The following is a 19,000-nucleotide window of genomic DNA, read 5'->3' on the forward strand; positions in this document are numbered from 1 at the left end:
ATTTGGATAGTTTTCCCTTAAATGTCGAGATTTTGTCTAATGTATGAAATAATAACATAATTGTCATATCAGGGGTACAATTTTAAACCAAAGCTCATATTATGTATGTGTGTGAGAACGTTAAGTGATACTGCATTTTGACACTTTCCTTTGACTTAGCACTCTTGTACGATTCATGTCGAACTTTTGATGTCGGAGAGCGTCTTACTAGTCAAAGGAATTTGAATCTTCGATACTAAAGTTGAAAAGTTCAATTTCCTTTGACTAATAAAACGCGCTCCGGTTCCCGTTTGATGTAAATCGCACGTAAGAGTCCGTCTAAGCTGATTATGCACCGACTTCGCAGTGACAGTGTGAGAATGCCACTATAAACGTATTTTCATGGAGACATTTCAACTCTGTTACTGCAAAGTGGGTCAATATCAGAGGCGTTTCAACCGCCTAATTTCTTTGGACACATTTTTGTCGAAATGCTTCTACATTTCAATGATATTTCTGGTGGCTTATTAGTAGTCAGACAACCAAAAATATCACCAATATGTCGAAACACTTCGTTATAAAGTCCAAATAAATTAGGGGCCAAAAACGCTCAGATATTGCCCCAAGTCCGTGCAGAGTTAGCTTAATCCGACTCTATAACTGCACTCTGACGTTGATAACCATCTAAACCGTTTATCTCTCTTCCCAGGGGCCCAGTGGAGTATGATGGACACGTACCCCCGATACTCCAACGCGTGTCTCGGCCTCCAACACGACCCGGCCATGTATATGGGCAACGTCATCAACCAGCACATGGAGAACGACATCAACGAGTACGCCCAAGCAGTCGGAGTGACGGGACCCAGCCCCGGACCGAGCTGCGTCCCCGAAGCACAAGTCACTCAAGAACAAACCCCCCAACAACCCAAGAGGCGCAGAGCCACCAACCCACAGTCAGAAGAGAACTTCCAAAGGGCATTGGAAGCAGTGCGCTTCGGCGGCATTGGCTTCTGCAAAGCCGCTCGAATGTTCGGAGTCAACAACAGAACACTGTGGCTCGAATACAAGAAGAAAGGCTACCCCAACAACCGACCCAGCATCAAATCCCGCATCAAAAGGGAACACACCACCCCCCCGCCAGAACACAAAGAGGACCCCCCACTACAGGAACAGCAGATGGTCCTCTGCCCCCCACACCCAGTCCCGGTCGGCTTCATCGACTCCCGACCCTTAGACTTCAACCTACAAGGCGTCCCGCACAACTCCCCCCTCAACATTTTAGGGGTGAACTTCAATAACATGCAATAGAATACCGCGTGCGGGGCTCCCGTTGAAGAGTACCACTTGTGACAAGAGTGGGCGGGCGAGCCGCCGGCCACCCCGCCGAGAGTCCCGCGCTACGATATTTATACGCACATGCTGATGTAAATAGTTACCGGTCAGCCGGCCTGGGGGTGTCTGGCTGTAGTTAAACCTTCACACACTCATGTCGAGCCTTCGACCGCAAAACACGCAAGTCTACAGCCAATGACGTGCACTACAAGGTTCACGATCACGCGCTGAACACGATCTGATTTTAGGTGACAAAAACTGTTTATTAGCGGTCTGTAACTAGGTTTTGGTCACAATAACTGGTTCTTATTGGGCAACAACTGGTTTTTCGTCCCTGATAACTGCTATTGGGTGACCGTAATTAGTTTTTAGCGTTCAATAACTGGTATTTAGAAATTTATTGACACTAATGACTAAACTAGTTTTTGACCACCAGTTTTTCTACGCCAAAAGGTATTTTTCTACAGTCAGTAGGTACCCAGGTATTAAAGTAGGTCCAGTATTAAAGAACCCCACCTATGACGTCATACCTCTATATAGCAATAACTGGTGGGACGCCACAATGCCTTTTCTACTCAGGTTGATGACGTCATAGTTATTGGGTGGCGCGGTCAGTAAACGCGAAGATCGAGCTGTACTACACTAGAGGACAATGGAAACGGGTCACTGTATGACCAGTTTTGATATCATCTGAGTGCGGGAAAATTACACCCAAGCATTTATACCCAGTGTTTTAAATTTTAAAAGTTGCTTGGTAAAGTAATTTTCTTTTATATTTTGTCTTAAAACATGGCATGGCAATGACAAGTAAATAGTAAAGACAGCTATCAGAAAATAAAAAATGCGTCTTTAGTCACCAAAGTCTCAGTATCGTTGCCCACACTGTTAACTATTCATCGGTGGACCTTTTGCCATTTGTAATAAGTACCCACCGCCGTTCAGTGTGTTGCTGTTTGTACCATGTATTTTCTATTGTGCTTTGACCTTCGGCAGTCGATGTATCACCTCTACAGTCAAGGCGCACTAACCATGGGTGAATCAACTATTTCGTTTCACTTCTTGCAACGGTTACGGTCGCCTGGGTCACTTTTTAAACCCCAGTTTTATGGCATTTAAAATAACCAAACATGCATTTATGTGGTGGCTAGAAGCTCTTTCCACTATGGGCCATTTACCAAGCACGATAATATAACGTGGTAAAATAGTTCTCCTAAATAGACTGCCACTATTGTCGCCTGGCTGACGGGAGAGAATAACAACAAGAAATAGTTGATTCACCTCCATATATTCTTCAGCAGTTGCTAAACCCTTATAATATAGATCGTGTCATTCACGATGACGTGCAGATTTCTCAAATCTAACCTTTCATAACATGACAATACGAGCCAAAGCACGCGTCTTCGTGAATGAAACGATATATAATGTACAACGCCACCTCCTCTTAAGAAAGCAAGGTCAAAGTACGCTAAAGGAGGTCAAGTGACGCCATCTATCACGACGATAACGCAGCTCGTTTGAATGTCTGTCTTTATTATTTAACTATCTCTGCTAAAGCGCTAACACGGCTCTATCGAAGCGTTGCTCAAAGGATTGCGATGTATTACCAGTGTTCTGATCGTTAAATATTTTTTTAGTTATGGTGGTTTCAACAAATAATGCATTTGCGAATTTTCATTGAACATACAAAGGTATGGATATTTTTATTGTTTAACATGGTTAAAGTAAAGAGTTTAGAGTCAGATGGACATAGTGGCGGCCATGCAGTCGAGGATCCATCATTGGCCACAGCATCTTTGCAGATGATAGTTGCAGCGAAGTCGAAGATCCGCTTCCATTTTATAACGGCATTCTGAAATAATATGAAATTTGACACGAACATACAAGGTACATACATATACCCACTAGGTACTACTGAAACAGACAGACATGACAGACATGTGTTCAGTAGTTCATGCCAAGTTTCATGTAATTTAGGCATGATGTTTTAAAATGAGAGTGGCACTTCGATTGTATGGAAGCGGATAAATATGCGTAAATCTTAAGACTCTTAAGATTGTAGAAAAAGTTTAGAGCCTAAGAAAAAAGAGGGCCCCGATTTTGACAGCCACTCTAGGTGGCGGTACACTGCGCCATAGGTTTTGTGGTGACTGAATTGTCAAATATTAACTTTTGACAACCAGAGTAACCGCATAATACCTATACGGAGCTGTGCAGCGCCATCTTCATTAGCTGTCAAATTCCAAGTATCAATTTGTCTTAGACTTTAGACATTTAGAGTCGGGCCAAGATAACTCTGCATGCCATTTGCAATGATGTGTGGCAATGTCATCATTAACGTCAAATTTCTATGAAAATATGACGTTAATAATGACACTCCCCCACTTTGTCCTGTCCAAGCCAGTGCAAAGTTAGCTTAGATGGACTCTAGTAAAATAAACGAATCTTTGTTTCAAAGTGGCGTAATATATATTTGGTCCTATGGAACTAAAAATATAAAGCAATAATATACATATCTGTATTGATGTTAGCTTTAATATGATCAAACGCTAAGCGATTGTTTACTGTGAAATGCCTCTACATTTTTAGCCAACTTTAAAACAAGGAGGTTATCAATTCGAACGTATTTTTTTTTAATTTATATTTGAATGTTAAACAGAAACTGGCAGTCTGTACACAGATAGTTCAATGGTTTGGAAGGAAACGTTTTAAGAGCCCATCAACGTGCACACTAGCGCCACTGGTAAATAATTGTGATTATTTAAATTTAACAATAGATATTTAAAAAAGGGGGCCGCTAAGTACTGTATTTTGTATTGAAGTACCTTTTGAATACATTATAATAGTTTTTACGTTGCTGGTTTCGACAATCTATGCGTCCAAGGTTAAAATGGCCGTTTTTGGTTTGAGTTCATAGATCGACGAATCCAGCAACATAAAAACTAGTTTGATGTATTCAAAAGGTACTTAAACACAAAATACAGTACATAGCGGCCCCCTTTTTTTAATTATCTATCGTTAAATTTAAATAATTCCAATTATTTAGTAGTGGCGCTAGTGAGCACGTTGATGGGCTCTTAATGAAATAAAAAATCGTCGAAGAAAAGTAGATGACATTTTTTTGTCAACTGACGATTTAAGCTAGAAGTCGTTGATAAAAAGTGTTATAAAGTAGTAAGAACAATACGAGTAAGCGTGGCTGGCCTTCACATCGGGTCCTATTTACACATTGATTAGTGTTTAATAACCACTTAGCGCACCAGCGACGCTCTGAGCGGTAGAACGCAGTCGCCGTGGCCGAAAACGGCTTGGAGTAGATGATGATGATTGATGACCCATATGCCATACATACCCGTATTGACATTACTACTTATACTTATTATTTTATTATACAGTGTCCCACTGCTGGGCAAAGGCCTTCCTACTACTTATTTTGAAGTAAAAACCGTTTGAATATCTCTGAGTACAGGCACATCGCAATCCTTAACTCAGTTTGCCATAATGTCTTAAGTAGATCTCAATAATGATAAGTTGTATAATAGCTATGCGTTTTGCATGTTTTTTTTTAATAATAATCCTTGCACAATATCTAGGTTTAGAATAAGGGAATGAATTGTGATAGATATCTCGATGTAAGATGTACTTAAGCAGTTAGCTAATGCGAGAGATGTGTGCTTTATTAGACTTAAAAACTTAGAGCTTACTTCATTTTATTGGCACCCTTTGAGAAATTCAACTAGGCCTTCATATGGATACATTACCTATGGCAACATTTTTACCGATAATTGATTTGGGCATTTGGCTGGTTTTTATTTGAATTAACGCGTTATTTTCAAATACCATTTTCAAAAGGGTCACAAATCTAACCTAACCTAGTGGTTTTTTGCAGTATTTCTTTTTAAAAAGTTAGAATAAGGGCCACCCCACATCTAGCGTCTTTCGAGCGTTGGCGTCTCGTCGTCGTCTACAACTCTATGGCCCTGCTCGACGCAACGTCGACGCAACGTCGACGCAACTGCGCAGCGACGTCATTTTCCATAGCGCTGACCGACGCCGACGCCCGAAAGATGCCAGATGTGGGGTGGCCCTAAGAAACCATTTTTGATAAAAAAACGTTAAAATATAAAATTTTGGCAAATGTAACAACCAACAAACAGTTTTTGAAGTTGCTATAGGATACCGTAGATATTGTTCTAAACATGCTGATTGAGCAGCTTATCAAAATCATGAGAGCCGTAATTTAGGGCATGCACACGAAAGTATAATATATATTCTAATTACAGAGTTTAATCTCGATTAAAGCAAAACAGTTTTATAATCAATAATTTAAAGAAGCAATAATATTTTATATTCTGTTTAGTCCCGTTAGCCAGGAGACACCGGTGTTAAAGTTAGAAAATTACTTATAAACATATTAAAGTAATTTTAGAGCCAATAAAATGGGGTTGTATATTAAAAACGAACGCGTAAATCCCATTTCCGTAAAGTGACCAAGGAGACTTAGCGCCTTCACAATATATTTTAAATGCCGGTAATATAATTTAGAAATATGTTTTATTCAATGTTATTAATATATTACACATCTCTCGCATCCACGCATTTATGATTGAGGAAGGCAGCTTATTGATTTTTAACTACCTCCCCCAAGTATTCGAAGTAATTTTTTTTACATTTTTATACTCCTTTTTTTACACCAAAATGATGCAGTATTATATAAACAGTTGTGTACTTGTATGTACCCAGTTTTACATGATGTTGATGTCGTATCTACAATTATATTGTCATGAATTTTAAATCTTTTTTTATATATTTTAAATTAATGAATCCTTGCGCATGTCGGCGAATGACACGTGTTTCTTTGAAAGTGACTGAACATTTAAACTCCACGGTATATCAGTTTAATGAATATGTACCTAAGTTACTTATACTCAGAGAGACAGCTTAACAGTCACACGAACCCGTCACCAAATATCCGCTACTGGTACTGGTACTAATAAGTTTTTGTTGATAATAAATTGTAATACAAATAAAAAAGTTGTATGTAAAACTTATACTTGTTCTAGTATCTTTGTATGGGAGTGACTAGGTGCTTGTGACTCTGAAGTAGGTGTAGCTGTACGGCCCCGTACAAGCGTTTACTGTGGCTGTCAAAAGTTAGCGTTTCACCTTTTGGTCTTCTAATTTTTACTTTAAAACCGTAAAACCCATTAAAATTACAAATGATATTACTAATGAAAGGGTATAATCGTGATGTCACTTTGAAACTGGCATGCGCAAGTTCAACTATATCAGGATACTTTGGACAAAGTGAACGGATCATCACAATTTTTGTGCCAATACTATTATTATTTTATTGTATACACTTTGGCAGCAAGCATAATAAGCATTTACTACACTCTGGCAATGATTTCCATACTCACGAATGACTTATTTCCACACTCTTTTATCGTTACTCAATAGTGTTATCTAATGCGTAGGTTCATAAGAGCCTAGCCGTCGCCATACAATGGAAGCATAATTTGTACTGTACTGTCCAAAGTTTTCATGAAATCAGCGCGAGCTTTCATGAGAATTAGGCCTACAGTGATTTTATTCATTAGATATTTATATTTTATGCGAAGTTTTATAGCACGCAATTGCGATTTTTAGTATAACCATCCTTTTAAAGTATGCTGTGCAGCAGCACAGTATGTTATAAAGATATTTAAAAGTTTGAAAACCATTCCTTTAAAAATAATTAAGCCATATAAAGTATTTATCTAAGCATTCGTGCGTATGGAAATACTTGTTGAAGCTGCACCTTTATATCACAATGAGAGATCTCGATTTTGTATATAATTTTTGTATACTTTAAGTTTTAGAACCAAACGTTGCTATCGCTCAAATTCTTTGACAAGTCGCTGATTCGGAATTTTAACTCACACTGGAAAAAAATTACGATCGACTTTTTATTGCTTTTTCGTCCTGTGACCCAGGAGACACCACTGCTATAGTTTCTAGGTGTTATTCAAAGCTTATGGAGCATAAGGTGCCAAGAAGTCCAAAGCATTTTGTTAGGTTGTATCAAAAATGATACTATTCAGAAGTGAGTGACCCACGAGACATTCACGACGAAAAGGAACTGAAAGTGGACTGACAGAGAAATGATTTCGACTTTTTGGATAGTTTGAGCTGTAGTATCTTGAATTTTTAGTGTTAGATTTTATTAAGTGTCTAAAGTACCAGTGTCGGTGCCTTTAGACTTCAGGGGTATTTTATATATTTAAAAAAAAAACAGTTTTTTACGATCTATTTTACAAGTCTTTTTATATTTTATTACAAAATTGTATCACCATTACAAATCGCAGTAATATGATAACCAAAAGTGTATTATGCATTATTCTTTTTAAATGCATTTATTTTATAATCCATAAAGACAAAAGTGTCAGAATAATTCTCATATTCCTGCGAAAATTTATTAAGTCACTTCCACACGTCTAAAGTCAGTGCAGAGTTAGCTTGGTCCGACTAAAGCAAACTGTCCGTACAAATCGCTGCCCCAATATTACAGGGTTCTATGTTTCACTTTTATCGAACTGAAATTTGAACATTGTCGTAGTGACATTAAGTCGAATTTCAACTATCTTGAAAATGTAACATATAATTGGTCAAGCAGATCTTGTCAGTAGAAAAAGGCGGCAAATTTGAAAAATGTAGGCGCGAAGGGATATCGTCTCATAGAAAATTTGAATTTCGCGCCTTTTTCTACTGACAAGAGTTGCTTGACCATCTATAGAACCCTGTAATATTGGGGCTGCGAAATGTCAAATATCCCAAGTCGAATGTTGAGCATTTAATGTGTCTAGTTACTTTGAATTCCTTGTATGCATTTACTGTTATTAAGTATTATCTTGCCGCTTGCGATTCTCTTTGCGCGTCGCTTTGTAAACTATTCTCATTGTAAAATTGCCGAACAACCAAACCTGTATGTACATATAATATATATTTGATAATAATCTCCTTCCGTCCACCACAGATCGGAGTGCGGTTGATATGCACTGAGATTAATATTAAAACAATATAATAAACAGGTTATTTATTATTTTGTGGACTTTTCTTCAAGTTTTTGAACACGGAGCGCTATGTTATTCCTTAACAAGCTTCCTGAAGTCCAACTATGGGACTGTAATTTAAGTTAGGACTCCGCGGCCTTTATAATTTATATACATATATCGTCCTTTGGAAACGTTAACCACCAAAAACTTGAAGTACTTAATACATCCGTCTTTCTCGCTCTCTTGGCGTCAGAAAAAGAGCGAATTTCTATTGACATCGCAAGCGGCCACAATCATCACTAAGATACACTAAACGCGAATGAAAACGGGTACATTTATAAACATCTACTATGTTTTCATTGCTCTTAAGGTGAAACGCAGAATGTAAATTGTTTCGCTACGAAACTGAGATATTTATCAGTTAAACAAAGGATTACTCTGCATTTCACCTCTGCACTCAAAAACAGTCAAAACCGGTAATTTTGCATAGAATTTCTCTGCAGTGACTGGTTTTGATTGTACGAAAGTGTATATTATATTTTTCTAATGGGAATTGCCTCTATAATAACGTCGCTGTGTTGTATCGCGATCTCTTTGTTTATGACTGATTTTTTTACTTTTTATTAGGTTTAATATGTACGATTACTTTAAAATTTCGCCAATATATATAGGTATGAGCGAACATGTGAGATATATCTGTACGTATAGTAAATGTAAGCTCTATTATAAGGCCAGTCGAGAGGATCGCAGACATTTGTCAGAACGAGAGATTTATAACTATCCCGTTCTACCAGATATGTCTGTCTCATATATGTAACATGCGGTGATAAATGGGCCGATTTTCTATTTATCGTCGATTTGTTTTCGATAGATTTGAATAAAATTTGGTACGTTTGAAGAGGCTCCTGATTCTGGCCGGAATAATTACGAAATCTCAATCCCAATAAAGATTGCATGTAATTTTTTCAACGAAAGCTTATGACTATGGTAATTGCGTGACTCAGAGGAAGTTTTTGGGACATACGGTGATATTCCGCTTATTTTGTATAAAATAGGGAACTATCTATCCACCAATCTTTATCAAAATCTGACGAAAATCCGACAAAAAACTAAAAAACCGGGCCACTCCCGGCCTAACCCTTTACACTGTATATAAATGTAAATATTGTATTAAGGAGCAAATATCACGTATTATCAAGTTGAGTCGCGAGGAAAGACTGCTAGAGTGAACAATTATTATGTAAACTGTCCTGTTCTTAGACCCCTGAATAGCTAAATACATGGATAATTGTAATAATAGACGTCCAAAATTAAACGAGGAGTCGTGACGTTAGAACCTTAGTGTCCTCCATGTTAAAACATTGCCATACATTGTAAAGGTGCATCCACACCATAGTTAACTTTTGTGTGTTTTGCAAATATAAGTTACCTTATGCACAGTGTTGCTCTACTAAATTTAACTGCGGTGTGGATGCACCTTAAATATCCAATTTGATCGAAATTTAAATACAATGTATGGTCGAGTGGTGTGAACGTAAAACGTGAGTCTTTTATCAATTATTACGTATGTATACGTTGCACCCCAAATATATTTTAAAAATTGTATTATTAAAGATTTAACCCAAATACCTAGAGTTAGACCAAGAAAAGTCTGCAGGGATTTTGATAGCCCACGCAGTGCAAGTGTTATTTTTAACCGTCAATCTTCTATGAAATTATGACGTATAAATAAAACTTGCACTGCGTGGGCTATCAAAATCACTGCAGACTTTTCATGGTCTAACTTTAAGTAATAACTTCTGCCAAATAAACTGTTTTGTAAAACACAGCATTGCGACTACTTATTGCTTTTACTTACCCATCAGATACAATGCGTTTAATACTCGATCGTATTGGATTTCCACAGTGTAGTGAAATGGTGAATAAACTATTAACAGGGCGAAATCTTGTTTACTTCGTACGTTTATTACTTCAGTAATCTGTGAAATAACTGTAATAAGACTAACAAGGAACCTATATGTCTCAATAAAATATATAGATATGGGTTGAAATTTTATTACAATGGGTCAAACATATTAGGCAGTGTTGCACATTATGTCTAAAAATCCAGCTCTAAAAATGACCTAACATAGTTACTGGAATGTCTACATTGAAATGTATGTACAAACACGATATTGGAAAGTATGTTGATATGATTATGTATCAAGCCATGTTTTAAGTGATATGAACTTAGTGATTTTAGAACTGGATTTTTCTGTGCCAGTACGTACGCGGTGAAAAATAAATGCAGACATATTTTCTCTAAAGAACTCGAAAATAGTGCTACAACATATATAATATATAAGTAACATTTGATAAAAACGTATTTAAAATTTTTGTGGTGCATTGATTTTTGTTTTATGTGATTTTTAAGGAATGACTATTTGCTTAATTCACTTATTATTATAGTTCGTTTTTTTAGCATTAGAAAGAAGATATTGAGATTGACACGACTTTTAATAGGGGATATTACTGCAATGTTCTGCCGCCAGAGTGCAGCACTACCGACTCAGTAAATTCATATACTAACTTATACATACTGTGCCTTAAACTGTTTTTTGACAAGTTTTCACAGACAATAAAATATGACATTGATGCATCAAGGCGGTTTGTTAACAAGGGCCTACCACGTAGTGGTTATATTCTCTTTGGACCTACCGGTAAACGCGAAAATCGAGATTTAGTTATCTGCCTCTTTATCGCTCGAATATGCAAGAGTGATAGAGAGATTAGATAACGACATTTCGATTTTCTTGTTTCGCAGTAGGCCATGTGATTGACGTGACGTGTGATGTGTCAATGTGGTTTGTTTACTGTATGTGCCACAAAGGTGCCACCTACGCAGAGCTTTACCTAATATTCCCTATTGGAAAACGCTTTTTAAAAATCAGTAACTATTATACTTATGAAGCAGAAGAATATAAATTATCGTATTAGATTCATAATTATTAAATATTTGCCGTGACTTATTTTTAAAACGTGTTTTTCAATTAAAAGACATCAATATTGTTTACCTTTTTTCTAATGCTAAAAAAACGAACTAAAACAATTAAACTTTCGGTTAGTGTTTACCACATAATATAATTATTATTTTTTATAGTGACCCGGGCGACAAACATCAATATTACTTATGTGTTTTTATAGTGACCCGGGCGACAAACATAAATATTATGTGTTTTTTTGTCAATGGCCACTAATGCATTTATGTTTTCGACGCGTACACAATATACTTAATGTAAAATATGAGATGCATAATTATCGTGTGATTCCATGAAACTGCGTCTAGGTACGCTAGTTTCATGCGAGTTACACAATATTGTATTTTAATTTAAAAAAATCTGAGCCGGCATTTGTAAAAAGTTAATAACATCACACGTCTAATATTAAGGTTGTAAACAAAGGTTCTACCGCGAAAAACAAAAATCAAATTTTCTTTATCTGCCTCTCTATCTTGCATAGTCGAGCGATAGATGGGCGGATAAGGAAGTTTCGATTATTGTTTTTCTCGATAGAACCTGAGGCCCCGGAGTTTTCATAGCACAGTCAGATGGAGTCGAATTTAACATTAATACAAGCCACATTCATACTTTTGTAAAAGTCATACAGATGTAGTGCATAATTGTTTTCCATCGTACTTTCTCGGAAACGTTCGTATTTGTCATGCTACTTCAGTCAACCTCAGTACTTTTTGTACCTAGACTGACTGAAATAGCAAGAAACGTTCGTACGTTTCCGTGCACTACATATGTACTCGACGTTGCATATAATATAAAACAGTGTAGGATGTATAGGTAGGTACAGTGTATTATATTAATAAAAGGGTGCCTATGTATGATGACCTGTAGGACTAAGATGGTCGGTCTTTTAACATCTGTCATCATGCCTGTCACGTTCTGACAAGTATGCAAGTGCGAAAGTGACGCATGACATGACAAGTGATAAAAATGCGCCCATGATTGTGGTCTATGTAGCCGGTTCAAATTTTCTTATTAAAATAACAATCATATTATTTCACAAAATGTTACCACATAAGATGCTCGTTGGACTGAATTGCCGGTTTAAGAGATACAAAAACTAGCATAAGTGACAACGCGACACAAAACTACCCATCTATTTTCAAACTATGAACACAGTATTGTATTTAGGAAACCGTATCACGGTGTCGCTTATTCTAGCCACGCAAGCCTTGATTGGACTAATACCCCAGTCATTCAGTCCTTCGAGTGCTATTAGTTGACGGCAGAGGTTAGCGACGTTGAATTTATAATAGCTTAAATAATCAGATATCACGAGGAAAATGAATAACGTGCGTAGCACTACATAATAATGTTCTATACCAAAATAGATAATAAATTCTTTGGTTATTTTGTAATTATCGAAGTTTTAATTCCCTCCCCATCACTATCCTAAGTACTGTCGAGTTCAGTGTTGCTCCACTAAATTTAACTGCGGTGTGGTTGCAATCAAAATTTAAATACATGGTCGAGTGGTGTGCACGGAAAACGTGAATCTTTTATCAATTTCCACAAACTTCTTTACAAGCCTACGTTCCAAAAATATGTTTACACCATCTAAGATGCTGAGAACAAGTACGTGTATATATATTTTTGGAACGTGGGCTTGTAAAGATGTTTGTGAGCGCGACCGTCCAGTCGCCATCAAATATAGGTGCACAAAAATATGCACTTTAGGAGCATTCCATGAAATTGTTTACCGTTGTCCCATACGAACGCGAATTTTATGAAGATTTGCAGGTATAAGAGTTTCCTTTTCTATGACAAATGGTCAAAAATATGCACAGAAAAATAATCGCCTGCTTTAAATGCCGAAAAAAAGTCGCAACACAGGAAATAAAATGCGTCTGTACGGGACAGCCCGTGAAATGCTCCTATAATGTCTTAATAAAAGATACAGTTCAGCGGGCTCAGCACGGTTCCATTTTTATCGACTATCACTATGCGCGTCCCTGTCGCACTTACATACTTGTTAGAACGTGACAGGCATGGTGACAAGGGATAAAAACGCGACCGTGCTAAGCCGCCTGCTTTGTTTTGTGTATACCGTGGCCGCTCCGATATATTTGACAGCAACTGTACGCTCGAGTTCACAAACATGTTTACAAGCCAACTATCAATAATATATATACACGACCTTATTCTCATTTTAGAGCCGTACACGCGACGACCAACCCAGGCGACTACAAACCCAGAAAAGTACCTCTCTTGTACCTATAGATGTAATTGTTTAATTCCACAAGAACGGTTTAATATAATATATATTTGCTAAATACATCTCAAATTGACTTGAATCATCTGTTTAATAATATCTGAGAGTTCGAGCTTTGCTCGGAAAACATATAAAGATTCAAAAATGCTCGTTTTCCCAGAGATACTCGTAAGAGCTAGGTCTCCGCCAGCGGTTAGCTCCCGATTCGCCGGATTGTCGGATTGTGACGTACTAAAGTAAATTTCCCGGCAAATCGGGAACTAACCGACCTAGCTAGGTCGATTATTCGCCCCCGAATACCCCCATACCATTCATCGAAATCGTTAGAGCCGTTTCCGAGATCCCCGAAATAAATACTATATATATCTCGTCAGGTGACAACCAAGACTCACTAATTACTAAAAATTAACCTTATTTTAGTACTAATATGGTATGGACTATGGCTCTGAATTTTTGTGGTGGTAATTAGTGAGTTTTCGTTGTCACCTGAAGATATATATACATACAAAAACTACTCGTTTAAAAGTATAAGACTAATATTATTCAAAACGTAGTGGTTTCCTGGCAACCTTACTTGCATAAGGCGGCTGAATTAGATAAACGAGGTACCTACTAAAATCACCGTTTTATGATGACTTAGATTCTTAGATGAATATTTTTCCAGATAAATATTAGTGTCCGACCGAAACATGTTTTTTTGCCGAAACCGAAACCGAAACCGAATGTTCGGCTTTGGCTCTAGTTTCGGCCGAAACCGAAACCGAAACCGAACCTTTTGTAGACTTGTTAAAATCGTTGAAAAAATTTCATAAAACCGCTTTTACACACATATTATGGGGCTGTCAACACCCAATGCCCTTGAAATTGATGTTACTTAAGCAGTTTTTTAAGAAAATTACTAGAGTTAGACCAAGATAATTCTGCAACGATTTTGATAACACACGCAGTGCAAGTGTTATTTTAAACGTCAAATTTCTATGGAATTATGACGTATAAATAACATTTGCACTAGTTGCACTGCGTATGCTATCAAAATAATTGCAGAATTTTCTTGGTCTAACTCTATTCATTCACCAGTCAAACCAACATGATTGTAGATACAGGGTGAAACAAAAGCGCGAGCGCAGCGAGCGCGAATTTTTTGTTAACAATATCGCAAGTCCGGGTACCGATCTTCACCTGGGCCTAAACGTCCGAAGTGCCCCAGTGAGGCGACCTTTCATGCGAAGTCAACGCCGTGCTTCAGGCTTCAGGATAAGTAGTTGTAGTAGCACAGACTCCAAGCAATGTCCATTGTATTAAAAAGCGAGATATTTCCTTGAGCGCACTTTCAATCCGAAGGTCGCAAGGTACAAACCCCGGCCACGTACTCTTGACGTACTCGTACCAATGAGTTTTTCGGAACTTATATACGAAATATCATTTTGATATTTACCTACTATTTGCATTTCGGTGAAGGAAAAACATCGTGAGGAAGCCAGACTAGTCCCGATAAGGCCTAGTTTACTCTCTGGGTTCGAAGGTCAGTCTGATGGCAGTCGCTTTCGTAAAAACTAGTGCCTACGACAATTCTTGGGATTAGTTGTCAATTGGACCCCAGGCTCCCATGAGCCGTGGCAAAAATTCCGGGATTACGCGAGGAAGATGATGAGTTTTCTTATTATTCCTTTGCCCAGGCCCAGTAACATGCGACAATGCTAATCTCATTTACTCCGATACAATTAGACAGTGTGCGCGTTATAGGTATTAACAACCTCTTAAGACTGCGTCAACCGTCTAGTGGCGCCCTCATTAGTGGAATTGTGTTTTATAATAAACCAATTAATTTCTGTACCTATACATGAATCAGTATATGTGGGTACATATTAATAAATATTGTTATCCTACTTATTCCCCAACTTTTGGTCTTTGTCACATAGTTTAGTTTCATAGTACGAAGTACCATTTCTTAAGTTTCGGCCCGGCCGAAAGGTTCGGCCGATTTTTGGCCGAAACCGAAACTACAGCCGAAACATGATTTTTTGGCCGAAACTGGCCGAAACCGAAACCGAACCTTCGGTCGGACACTAATAAATATGTAACTAAATAAAAAACCACCTATACAAAATTAACATGTATACCTATATGACATGCATGGCAATAAATAAATGCAATTACTTACACCTAGGGTTTGCAATCCGGATCCGAAATGTATGAAATTATCCGGATCTGGATCCGGATCCGCGGATCTTCCCATACATTTCGGATCCGTCGTGCAAACCCTACTTACACCGTGTACCTATGCTTACTTATTGACATTTCAAATTTTAACTTTGACATGTAAACGAATGTAATGACCTAATAAATTTTACTATTCTAAGAACCCCAAACACTATATTTATTTTATCACAGAGTTCCTATGGCCATCTCCTGTCTCCATAATCAGATCAGCTCGATACTATACCATAATATTGCATTGTCATTTGTCACCCGACTTACATATGTGTGCAAATTTTCATCTTCATTCCAATTTGAGAAGTGGGTCAAATCTAACTTGCAAGATCCCGTACAAACATAGATACATAAGTAGGTACATACATACTTACATAGGTACATTGCAAGTTGAATAAAAGCGTGTAATAAATAATCTGTGTCCGTTGTTTCCAGATACCGCGAGCCGCCAGCGGCGCTCAAAGTTGTTCAAGCGTCAATCGCGCGTGCAGCCCGAAGAGAGAGAAGTGAGGAAACAGGCGTCCGAGCCCGCGCCCCCTGCGCCCGGCCCCGCGTCCACCCCCGCTCTCAGGAAACATGAGTCCTACCCGCAATATGGCGCACAGGTACCGTACAGTACAGCACCTATTATGCTCTATTGTAATACTGCGAGCGTCGCTCACAATTCCTCAGTCTATCTATACTTACCATCATCGATACTTATTCAACGCGTCACATCACTAGCGGCCGGCAGACATTTTTGTCTGACGTGTCCTTGAACAGACTCGCGGGCGTCAGATGGGACGGTAATCGCTTGCCGCCTCTCCCGCACTTCTATAGTTTTGACATCATCGGTTTAATTAAATAATTCCTCAAATCTACGTCTTTAGGTATTTTTGTCTGTGCGTCTTCATACACGAAGTAAGATATACATAAATACCTGTCTTGAAGCCTTACTTTAACTGGTCCTACTTACTTGAAATAAACTCTAGAAGCTGCTTTTTGCTGTTGACATGCGTGAGAAATGGTACCTGAAGAGCTTTTCCATGTATAAATATAATAGCCTCTTATCTCACAGAACCGCACGCGGACTCTTGACCACGAGATAGGCTCGCTGCTGATCCGCGCGGTGACCTACATCGACCGGCAGACCAACCCCCCCTCGGCCTCCACTTCTTTCGAGGAGGCGCCAGCCACGCGAGCCAGCCACACACCCGCCGTCAGGTGAGTGAATTATCAATTAGCTATTAGGGGGCGATGCCCTCTTTTGCTAGTAAGAAATGGTACATGAGAGGCGTTGCCCCTTGTTAGCATTAATACCTTTTTAACTTGTGAGTGCGTTATTGTTAGAGCGGCAAGAGTTGGTAAATAAAAAAAGCCATAAACCAGCTGTTAGGTGAGTGATCTTACAGAATCACTAGGCCACGAAATAGGTTTGCTGCTGATACGCCTGGTGACGTACATCGCCCAGCAGACCAACCAGCCCTCGGCGTCCACTTCCTTCGAGGAGGCGCTAGAGGCGCTACGCAAGCCAGCTATTCACCAGCTTTTAGGTCAGTGACTTATCGAGGTTTTGATTAGAGTAAAGAAATTAGAAAAACTTGACGTTCTCGAAGATGATTTTCTAATCATAAAATAAATAGTGCGTAGATTATTGTCCCTAAATCGAAAGCAATGAAAAAACTGTTCGAGGAAAAGTTTGCTTGAATTTGACGGTCGGGGTGTAGATCGGAAAAATTAAAATTGTATAACGAAAACTAAGTTGCAGCCTTTTATGCTTGACCGTGCCAGCGTCAACATAAAATGATTGTTGCTAGGCCTACATGAATAAAGTATATATTATTCTTGAAACTTTTATTCAAGGCCAAAATATCGCAATAAAGACAGTATGAACTATCCGTAGGACCTGAGCGGTAAAGCTTAAACTTTCACTCACTCACAGGAATGGACCCCCTCTAAGCTGCAACTTCTGCTGGAACACAGTAGACGAGTGCGGCCGCATCCTCCGACGAAAGACGCAGTACCACTGCCCCGAGTGCCAGACCAACCTGTGCATCGTACCCTGCTTCCACGAGTACCACGAGGGGCCCGACGCGGCTGACGCCGGTGCGAGCGCGGCCGCAAGCGCCAGGTGAAGTGTTATTAGGTACCATTAGGACTGATCTTAGCTACGCTAGTCACACGAGCTACCGGTGGGCGAAGCCCCAAAACGTGGTAATGTGGCAGAAATGAGCTATTAGGGGGCGATGCCCTCCTTTTGCTAGTAAATGGTACCTGAGGGGCGATGCCCCTTGTAAGCATTAACACCTGTTTAACTCGTGAGTGTGTATTGTTATAGCGGGAAGAGCTTTCAAAGAGCAATACCGTTTAAAAAATTAGTAGTAAATAAAATTGAATGTTATATGGCCGTTGGGACAAAATTTGTTTACTTTTGTTTTTACCATTGCTTATTATTCGGAAATTAATATATGGCGTGCCTTAAATCTCACTTGTGTATGCGCTGAATGTGCAACTATAGTACCTATTAAAATATCCTAAGTTGCCCACATTAAGAGAAAATACGTTAATACGAATGAAGTAAAGCACAACTTGAGCAACAGAAAATGTTGGAAATTAGTTTTTTTACCAATAAATTGGGCGATTTCGTAATTTCGTAATTTTTCGGAACAAGCTCAACCCCTATTACAGTCTCGTCGACTAAGTATTTTGTATGTCAGCGCATTTGTAAAAAGTAAAATTATATTTATCGCGGTGGTTAATGTAAATAATGTAGCATAACGACATCCAGCTTCCTCAGGTAATTAATTACCGACAACAGCAATACTTCGCCTTAAAACCGAGTAAAATCAATGTGCATTATCTAAATAGAACGTATATACAGGTTTTATGACAAATACATGTTCAAAAGAAACAACCTATTTTGAAATATATTAATCAATCATATACCTGCCTATATAAGGTTAACATTTTTAAGATAGTATTTAAAGTTACAAAGTAATTTATAGATATCGAGAATAACGTTTAAGAGGCCAATCTATATCACCTGTTTATATTTATTTATATCAATATACATCTATCCGTACAGAAAATGTCGGCGCGGCGATTCAAACGCAGTTACAGACCTAGTGCATAATTGTATGCCATCGTATTTTCTCGGAACGTTGGAATTTGTCATGCTTCTTCAGTCAACGTCAGTACTTTTT

At 38.4% G+C, this 19,000-nt stretch overlaps 1 protein-coding gene across 5 annotated transcripts in view; it reads left to right on the forward strand.

The window, feature by feature from the left end:
- Positions 1 to 18,190, forward strand: part of LOC134804092 (longitudinals lacking protein, isoforms H/M/V-like) — a 44,255-nt gene extending 26,065 nt beyond the window's left edge. For 3 of the 5 annotated variants that reach the window (XM_063777014.1, XM_063777015.1, XM_063777017.1), the window contains exon 8: positions 689 to 2,157. In XM_063777014.1, the coding sequence (XP_063633084.1) occupies positions 689 to 1,287 (599 nt within the window). In that variant the 3' untranslated portion in view covers positions 1,288 to 2,157. Of the gene's footprint in view, positions 1 to 688; positions 2,158 to 16,253; positions 16,424 to 16,875; positions 17,022 to 17,739 lie in introns of those variants that run through there. The other 2 variants (XM_063777018.1, XM_063777016.1) reach the window with 2 other exon arrangements.
- Positions 18,191 to 19,000: the final 810 nt, after the last annotated feature.

The sequence above is a fragment of the Cydia splendana genome, chromosome Z, assembly GCF_910591565.1.
Source record: "Cydia splendana chromosome Z, ilCydSple1.2, whole genome shotgun sequence".
Classification (NCBI taxonomy): domain Eukaryota; kingdom Metazoa; phylum Arthropoda; class Insecta; order Lepidoptera; family Tortricidae; genus Cydia; species Cydia splendana.